General features: G+C 37.3%; 1 protein-coding gene across 6 annotated transcripts in view; it reads left to right on the forward strand.

Annotated features, from left to right (window-relative positions):
* The first annotated feature begins 4834 nt into the window (after positions 1–4834).
* LOC124422442 (dual specificity protein kinase CLK2) overlaps positions 4835–10142 on the forward strand; it is a 15349-nt gene continuing 10041 nt past the window's right edge. For 2 of the 6 annotated variants that reach the window (XM_046958863.1, XM_046958864.1), the window contains exon 1: positions 4839–7138. In XM_046958863.1, the coding sequence (XP_046814819.1) occupies positions 6023–7138 (1116 nt within the window). In that variant the 5' untranslated portion in view covers positions 4839–6022. Of the gene's footprint in view, positions 7139–10142 lie in introns of all 6 variants that reach the window. The other 4 variants (XM_046958861.1, XM_046958860.1, XM_046958862.1 and 1 more) reach the window with 4 other exon arrangements.

The following is a 10142-nucleotide window of genomic DNA, read 5'->3' on the forward strand; positions in this document are numbered from 1 at the left end:
CCTTTTTCTGTATGATCGCCTTCCGTCGCTATCACGACAAGATTTCAGTTAAGACAAAAAAAAAGTCAAATCAAACAAAATCATATTTTCTCATGATACTTTCTTCTATGAATGGGGGAAAAATAAAAAAAATAAAATGAGAAAGTTTTTTATAAATCTACAAAATAAATAAATAAAAAAGAAATAATAAAAAAGAAATAATAATAATAAAAATAATAATAATAATAATAATAATAATAATAATAATAATAATAATAATAATAATAAAACAACCCCCCTGAGACAGGCCTCGATCTTTATGAAACATGATGGCCGATAATATTCAACACATCGATCGTGGCGCTCTATCGGCCAACGAGATTTTCAAAGATATTAAATTTCTAATAAAAAAATCATGGTACTCCGTTCTGAACAGTCAACAATTATTGTACTATATAACACTCTCACGTCAAATAACATCGCTGATACAAATCAACGATTCTTTTATGTATATTTATATATATCATAATTTAGAAAGTTTTTATTTTAGAAAAGATAATCATCTAATAGGAATGATAAATGTAGACACCTTAGACTGTCCGTTACCTAGAAATACGAGAATTCTACTTTTAGCGAGTTATAAGCATTTGTTATCCCCATTAGATTTCTTCATCTTCTTTCCTCTTTCCATTATCTTTTTCTACTTCCTTCCTGAGCTAGACTTTCTTTTCTGCGTCGTTGCGTTTGATACGAGACACCCAAGAGATGGTATCGTGCTAACGTTTTCGTATCGAAGCTCAACTTCAATGTCGCAGAGATAAAGCATCACGATGAAATTGAAGAAGAAGAAGAAGAAAGGAGAGAGAGAGAGAGAGAGAGAGAGAGAGAGAGAGAGAGAGAGAGAGAGAGAGAGAGAGAGAGAATCACTTTCGGTAGGCGATACGAGGCAAATTCTTGAGCTCTGGAGAAGCTTGTGGCGCAACGAAGTCTCTCTCTTTCTCTTTCTCTCTCTCTCTCTCTCTCTCTCTCTTTCTCTCTAGCGTACCGGAGCGAATGCCGATGATTCTTCTTTCTTACTCGGAGTCGGCTATTTTCGACCGAGGACTATTTTCGAGGGGGACTCGTCACGCGGTTTCGCCGCGGTTTTAGTGCGAGTTTGCGCCAGATGGCCGGTGCAACGTCTTCGTCGTCGTCGTCGTCGTCGTCGTCGTCGTCGTCGTCGTCCTCCTCGTCCTCCTACTCCTATTCCTCCTTCTCAGGGATAAATCCTCGTCTTCGTCGTCGTCGCCGTCGTCCTCGTTGTCGTCGTCGTCGTCGTCGCCGTCGAGGTCGTCGTCCAATCAATTGGAGAAAATCGAATCGAACGGAGAAATTTTATATCTAAACGTAGCATCTTCCAGTTCCTCTTCGATCGATCGTTATGGATCGATGGTTGCTCCTGAAAAGGATGCCAAAGAAGATGGTAGAAAGTGAGGAAGGTGAACGTTACTGGAGTGTAAATGAGACATCGTAAGGAAATACTTGCTCCGGTTATTAATCCAACACAGGATAAGAAAACGAAGGAAAAAAAGAAGAGTAAGAGACGAGGGGGCATGCGAAAAGAGAAAAGTTGACCGATTCGTGAGAAATATACGGAAGATATCGGGAACGTCTCTTCTCTGACCCAGAAAACGCTTTAAAAGCTGGATCTAGAAATACGCGTTCCTTTTGGCAGCATGCGTGCGTCGTAAGTGAGAGACTTTAGACACGTCCATTATTCTATCTCGTATAAGTTTCGTGCCGTTATCGGAAAAGAAAAAATAAAAAAAGAAAAAGAAAAACAAGAAAGAACAAACCAATAAGATAGAATCAATCCTGGATCATCCTGGGTGTTGGTTAACATACGACGGTGGCCCACCAATGACCACCTCGTCGTCTTCTTCTTCGTCTACGGTTTCATCATTTCCAACGATGAATGGACAAGAGTTAGGCTTGTTAATGCCTACTGCAGTTTCCTGGTGGCCAAGACAGGCCGTATGGGATAATTGGTTGCCAAGGAATGTCCCGGAGACAACGATGACGACGACGATGACGATGACAACGATGACGAGGGCGGCGACGAACATTCGATGCTTCGACGCTAAACTTGATGTCACGCCGGAGTCCAATGGCACGTCGACTTCAGAGGTAACACGTAAACGAGATGAGATTTTTGGATTATTATTATTAATTGGATTGTATTCTATTTTGTTTTGTTTTTTTTTCTTGGCGTGCGTGGATCTTGGCAGTGTGTGGAATTATGTCTTCAATCTGTTTTTTTTCTTATATGCTTATGCTATCATGTGACCAATAGCATTTTTAATAATCCTCCTTTTTTATCAATCCAAAAGTTAGCTATATATTTTTGATAAACTCATCATGCGGTTTGTTTACCAAAACTAAAATTATATATGTACATATATATATGTATTGTAATCTACGAAGAGCCGGTATATTCATGTCTTTCATCACGATGCTCTCCCACAGAGAGTGTACGCCAACTTTAGTAGCACACTGGTATGGCCGCCGAGATACTGGCGCCATCTCTCGCCGATTTATATTCGTCTCTAAATCCGAGAGAAAACGAGAGTTACGATTTCTCTCTTTCTCGGCTCTCCCTCCCTCCCTCTCTCTCTCTCTCTCTCACTCTCTCTCTTTTTCATTCTCTCCCTACATGAGTCTTTCGTCTTAGAAATACGCTTAACCCGATCTCCCGACCTATCCTTACTTAATCTAACCAGGAAACTAATCGGAACTAGAAAATTGCATATAGGAAAAAAATTAAGGAAGAAAAAAAATGATAGACACTATTGGCTTATATTCAACGAGCTAACAAATATATTTGAGAGAAATAATCTGAAATATTATTTTCTTGTAACAAACGAAAAAGATTTATTTTGCTGTAAATTCACACAACACGTTTTGACCGTATCGTTAATTTTGTCGATTGACTTCAACCGATTATGTTAACAAAGTTTGGTTTTTCATCATACGCCCACCAATCCTACCCATTGCAACTATTTTTTTTTTTTGCTATTCTTTTGTTTGTCTGAACAATTGAACGTCGACTGGTTAGGATCAATGCTACATCTACCGATAAAGCAATCGTCGTCAGTAAGATATATTATGCAACCAATTCGTTTTCTTTTTTTTTTTTTTTTCTATCGGCAAAATCGAATGTCAAAAATTGTCGAATTCGTGATTTTATCGTATACGATTAAATAACAGTGTCCTACGAATATCTACATATACAACATAATATGCGCCATTGTGGAAGACGGGGTAAAATAATAATAATCGATAACGAAAAAAAAACCAATTCGATCTCTTAGTTACATATTTCGAAATATATGTTTCAAAAATATGTTTCAAAATTGTCTATTAAATAAAAAAAATCGCTGATGATTACATTGAAATTAACAATAAGACTTCTACTTACGTGTGCTTTGTCGATCGAGAAGACTCACTCACTAAAATCAATTCCATAAATCGATCTTCCTCGGCTTAAACAGCGATACATCACGGAATAGAGACCTTCCCGTTTGAGTAACCCGATCTTAACGGTGACCTTTACACGCGTATGAGATCTTCCATTTTCAAAACAATGATCCCCGTTTCTTACTTGCTGAAAGATCACTTTCGAATGTCCAACAAATTCATGTTATTTCCCAAATTGCGCTTATTTATATATCGGTAAATCGCGCAGTGCCCGTACAATATATATCTCTTTTCGAAGGCATGACTACGACCTTGAAGAGACAAGCCGAGCTTTATTAATAGTTACGCGGAGAGTCCACGAACCCGCCCACTGATATGCGTCGACCGACGATGTCGACGATATGCTCTGCTACTACTACTACTGCTGGTATTCTAGCCGGGCTCTCTGTTGGCGATCCTAGATCCTAATTTCTAATTCGATCTAAGCTCTTCTCGTGTCTTTCTCGATCGATTGATCGATCGATCAACCCGTCCATCTTTGTATCGATCGTTTGATCGGATCGTTCTCGTTCTTTTTCCTCTACTCTTTCTTAATGGTCCACAAATATTACAATCAGTTTTGGGGTCGTCTAGTTCAACGATGTATCTCGGTCGATGACGAACTCCAATTCCACCGACGAGACGAAATGTCATTACATCTACTTAAAGCTATCGAAACCATTCCTTTCGTAATCTTTTTATCTGTGTCAAGGTACTACTAAGATCTGTGGATTAAGCTGGACTTATATTGTATCACTATGATAAAGTCATACCATATTGTTCTCTTAATATACCAGGAAATAAGAAATCTTTGCCAATTACGAGGACAATTTTCTTCATCTATGATCATATCAAATTATTAAAATTTTAAATTCTTTCGATGTTATGTATACACATGTTTTTAGAATGAACCTACTCTCTTTTACTAAATTGTTATTAGTATTAATGTTACTTATGACTAATATCTTCTAATAGGTTTTTTGGTCACTAGATTCTGTTTCTCTATTTTTTTTTCTTTTTCTCCCCTATATATTCATAACTTTATGATGTAGCAATTTCTCTTTAGATTTATATAGTATGTAACTATATTGTCTCATATTACCAATGATGAGGATCCTTTAAGTTCGACTAGAGGACAATTTACGTAATATCACACGCTATCTTCTCTTTCTTCCCTTTTTCGAGTCTCTCTCTCTCTCTCCCTCTTTTGCTCTCTTACTCTCTTACTCTTTCTCATCAAGAGAGAGAGAGAGAGAGAGAGAGAGAGAGAGAGAGAGAGAGAGAGAGAGAGAGAGAGAGAGAGAGAGAGAGAGAGAGAGAGAGAGAGAGAGAGAGAGAGAGAGAGAGAGAGAGAGAGAGAGAGAGAGAGAGAGAGAGAGAATGTGTAGAACGAGCATCGCTAGGTTGGAGCGGGCTCGCGATCGCTCCTCGATATTTTTAGTGCGACGAGAGTATTTGGCGGGGCGTACCCGCGACTCCTCGCTCCTCTCTTCGTCTTCGTCTTCGCGAACGTTTCTCAGCGTCCTCCTATGTTCGCGTCGTCTTCGTCGACGTGCCTTAGTGCCTCCGTTCGCGTCCCTCTCGATTGACGCGTTCGTCGCGATCGACTTGTAAAGAGAGAGAAAGAGAGAGGAGAGTATCGCGTATGAGGGCTGATGAGTGGCACTCGTTTTCGCGCGAAAAAGAAAAAAGAGAAAAAGATCCAAAACGCATTGGAGGTCTTTCTCTTTCTCTCTCTTTCTCTTTCGCTCTCTCTTTCTCTGTCTGTCTTTCTTTCTCTTTCTCTCTCTCTTTCTGTCTTCCATTCGTCAAGAGTCTTGAGATAAATAACTTCGTCTTCGTCGATCATAATACGAATGTGTTGTTACCTTCTTCGATGATGACCTTGAATGATGTATCTCCTTCATCTCACGGTGGATCGAGCAATCTTCTTGGCCCTCGACCCTGACCATTCGGACTTCGTCCAACGAATCTATCATCGCTCGCGCTTAAATTCCACTTAATACGATTTTCTAATATAACTCGATATTGAAATCAAAATTGGTACAGGTGACACTTCGATCGTGCGTGTTTTTTTTTTCTTTTTTTTCCTCCCCTTTTTTCCTTTTAAATCATTCGAGCTAAGTACACTGACTGGCTCGTCTTTCGTCGCGAATTAAACCAATTCTCTCCATTTGCTTTTGTGAACTATTACACGAATCTAAATCAGGATTTCGAGATTTGAGTTAGCAAAAGTGCAAGTTGGTTGTCACACGTTCTTTTATCGAGTTGAGTGGGAATTTTGTAAGAGGAAAGAAACAAAGAAAACGGAAAGGAAAAGGAAATATCGAATTACAAATTAATTCGATCTAGTCTGTTAACAGAGAGCAAGCTAACAGCTCTTCCTATTTACAAGTTAAGAGTGGAAAATTGATTTTGCTGAGCGAGGTAACAATCGAGTCGACCGTACCTCGGACGGTCGACTGATCGCCATTACCGATCGCCATTATCGATCATCGAACAAGATCTTGAAAGTTTTCTTCTATTTCATCATCATCGATCAGCAACGATGTTCATATTCGCGCAACGCGACGGTATGTCGACTAGCAGACAAGGATCGGCGTCACGACGTAGTCGTTATGCTCGTTCCTCGACAACGACCAGCGTGACACAGCTCTTAACTGATTCTTGCAGTAATTTGCTTCAGCGATTGACCACCAGGGTACGTGGCACTTCAACGGCTAACGATCGATCGATCGGAACAAGACGATCACCGAATGCTGGAAATTATCTTAGCAGTGCCAGAATTCGATTAGAAGATAAATATTCCTCTATATTGGATAAGTATACCAATAAGAAACATGCCAATGATAAAGAGAAGAGTATCGAGCTTGGTAATGGAAACGTTGCTGGTTATTCACGAAGAAAGAACGAACGAGAGCATAGCTTTAATCGAAGAGATTCTTATGGTAGGGAGGAGAAAACATTGGAACCATCGATGCCACGTTCTGTCATTAAAAGTCCCACCAGTGTACTTCTAAGCGAGAAAGCTTATCCTTACGTCAGTTCGGTTAACATTAGAGAGTCGAAACGTGAGAAAACACCTGGTTATCGTAGGACATCCGATAGACAAACACACTTAGGCTCGGAAGCTTATCGACGTTACGGTAGACACAAATCCGGTCACGCTGAGACACGCAATAGAAAGGTCAGGCCACATCGGAATGGTAAAAGCGAACAACTCGACAATTGCAGGTCGACCTCCCTTAGATCTTTAGCTCGTCCAAACAGAGTCGAACCTTTGAGCTTAGTCGCCGGCAAGGAAGTTCTTAGCGATCCAGAGAAAACACCAACCGGTAGCGGTATTGTGGACGATGCGATACCAAAGTACGAACCTAACTACGACGATAACGAGGAAGTTGATCCAGCTATTTCCGAAAGAGCAGCCAAACGCAAAGAGATACAAAGTTTGATTATGAAATATGCAGCTATGGATGAGGCTTACAGCGAATTAGCAACTGGTGGTGGTCAAGGAAATGCGAAACCAAGTACAACCGATATCATCGCCAGCAAGTATAAGAAGAATACTCGTGGTAGTAATAACAAAAAGGAAGTCACGAAGAATACATATGCATCGAATACTTCGTCGACTATCATTAACGAGGTGGATACGAACCACGCGATCGTAAGTTGTCGAGCCACAAGCAATGGCTGTTGTTACTGTTGCTGTTCTTGGTGATGATGATGATAATAATAATAATAATAATAATAATAATAATAATGATGATGATGATGATAATGATGATGATGATGATGATGATGATGATGATGATACTTATTAATATGAACTATCATTCGTTTTCATGAAAACAATTCCTTTTTATACAAAATCGATAACACGGTATCATCTCTATCAGGCTCGATTTTTTCCCATGCATTCAATCTACTGCTTCTATTACCCTCTTTTTATTTTTTCCTCTCCTTGCGGGATTTCCAATGCGTAAACTCGCTAAATAATATCTCATTGAAATATATCGAACGACTAATAACGCTAACGTCGTTTCCTGTGCTTTCCTACCTTCTCGATATTTGCCAAGCTGGTGACGTTCACGATTTGCGTCTTTTAAATATTTTCCAAAAGTTCTTCGAATTTGTGATTTGTAAAATTGGAACGTTTGACGTCTGCAACGTTTGATATACATACGTAGAGGATGTGTCGTTTTTATCAATTCGCTTAAATATTGAAATTTGTAGAGTTATTAGAAAACGTAAAGAATTAAAAATAATTTTTTTTGTTTCTTTTTTTCTTTTTCTTTTTTTTTTTCCAAATCAATTCTTGTGTCGTTAATTTGTATACGTAAAAATAAAAAGTTACTATTTATTGGATCCGTATTTTTTGATATGTTTAATCATTGTTTCAAATAAATGATCGGTGTTTGTAATAAAATATCAATACGTAATACAAATGATCGATATTACAGCGATAAAAAAAAAAACTATGATAATAATTTGTCAGTATTTTAAATAGATCAGTATTTATAATAAATTCAGAAACAACCCAGACGTAACCGTGACATTTAATTATTTATACTGACCACTTATATTAGAGTATTGCTATTTTATTATAAACACTAATCAAAATATTTATATACGTATATACTGATCATTTATTTTATAAAATACTTACCATGAATTAACTAATAAAAATATTGATAAGATAAATAAAAATGAAAATCATATCAATATATGTATATATACATGTATGTTTTTTTTTTTTTTTTTTTGAAAGCAAAATCAAAAAGAAGTATGAAAGAAAGATTGCGCAAACAAGTTAGAAATAGACGTTTGCAAAATTTTAGGGATCATATATAGTCACCAGCAGCGTGAAGTGTCGACTCATAAGCAGAAAACAATGCGCGTCCTGTAGGTAGTCCCCTCCTCTCCCCTCATCCCCCATGTTTGTACGTGAGAGAGTTTCATATAGAACCATAACATCCTACTCGATCTAGTTTTTTGTTAACGATCGTACGAACTTAATATATTTTTTCATATTAAGAAACATCGATCAAATCTTATCAACGGCATGATAATATCGTAGCTCAGCTACGACTATTTAAATACATATTATGTATTTTCAAATTCTTTTATAAAAAAAAAAAAAAAAAAAAAAAAAAAAAAGAATTTTTCTTTATAATCATCTAGATTAGATATCGATCGTTACGAAATCAAAAAAAAAAATTGTTTTTTTTTCGCTCTTTTTCTTTTTTTATGATCGTTGATAAGACGAAGATCGAGATAACGTTCTGTTTTTGTATCATTTTTGTTTGTTTGCATGTTTGCTTGTTTGTTTGTTTGTTTGTTTTTTTTTACATTCATTTTTTTCTTCCGTTTGTTTTTTTAATATTGGGTTGCCCGGAAAGTTCGTTGCCGATTGGGAAAGAAAATTGAAACGCAAAAGATTTAAATCTTAGTATACATTTATTAAATTATATATCTTTCAGGGAACTTGAAAATTTCGTTCTTTCAGAATGTCTCAGGTTTTTCGCAAAAATTTTTCTACGTGATTTTTTATCTCGACCAAAGAGTTGAAATTTCTTCCACTAAGAGAATTTTATAATGATCGAAATAGGTGGAAATCAGAGGACGCGAGGTCTGATAAATATATGGTGAATGGGGTAGAACATACCAACCGAGCTCCAACAATTTTTGTCGAATTATCAAAGACACATGAAGCCGCGCATTGTCCTGATAAAACACGATGCCCTTCCGATTCGCTATTTCTGAACGTTTTTATTCAATTGCTATCTTTAATTCGTCTAATTGGGAACAATACTTCTTTGAATTTATCGTCTCGTTGTTTAGTAAAAGCTCATAATAGAGGATCCCTTTCCAATCCTATCAAATACAGAGCATGACCTTCTTTGAATGAAGACCGGCTTTTGGGGTGGCTAAAGATGGTTCATTCCGCTTTCCCCAAGATCTTTTTCGCTCAACATTATTATAAATGATCTATTTTTCATTTACTATCACTACTTGCTTCAAAAATGGTGTCTCATTGTTGCGTTTATATAGACCAAGTCACAAATGGAAATGTGATCCATCAGATTTTTCTCCGTTAAATCATGGGAAACCCATACATCAAAACGGTTTATGTAGTCAAGTTTTAGAAAATGCTCGTGGATGGTGGATTTTGACATATTTAACATTTCTGCTAATTTACGTGTCGTATAGGGTAGGTTATTCTCAATTATTGTTTTAATCTGATCTTCATATGTGGTGGAGAGCCTACCCGGGCGTTCTTGATCTTTAAGGTTGAAATCACCAGCTTTAAATCTAGCAAACCATTTCCGCATAGTTCTCTCAGCTACAACACCTTCACGCATATCTTGTTTGCCGCTTATGTGACACTTTTGTTTTTCTGATAAAAGAAAAGCATTAAATGCCTAAAATGCACTTTATTTTTTTCAAAGGTGTACAAAAATTAACGTATCGTAATCAATTTTTTTCCTCAAATATGCCTAAAATATCGCCTTTTACGATATATACTCATGTCATTTATTTTCAATCGTTATGATATATTCAGATCTGTCCTTATGCCACCTACCAAAAATCGGCACTAACTTTCCGGACAACCCCATACTTAACCGTAACAACCAATACTTAAGCGTGGTTTCACATGTAAGATCGTT

Source organism: Vespa crabro, chromosome 3, assembly GCF_910589235.1.
Source record: "Vespa crabro chromosome 3, iyVesCrab1.2, whole genome shotgun sequence".
NCBI lineage: Eukaryota > Metazoa > Arthropoda > Insecta > Hymenoptera > Vespidae > Vespa > Vespa crabro.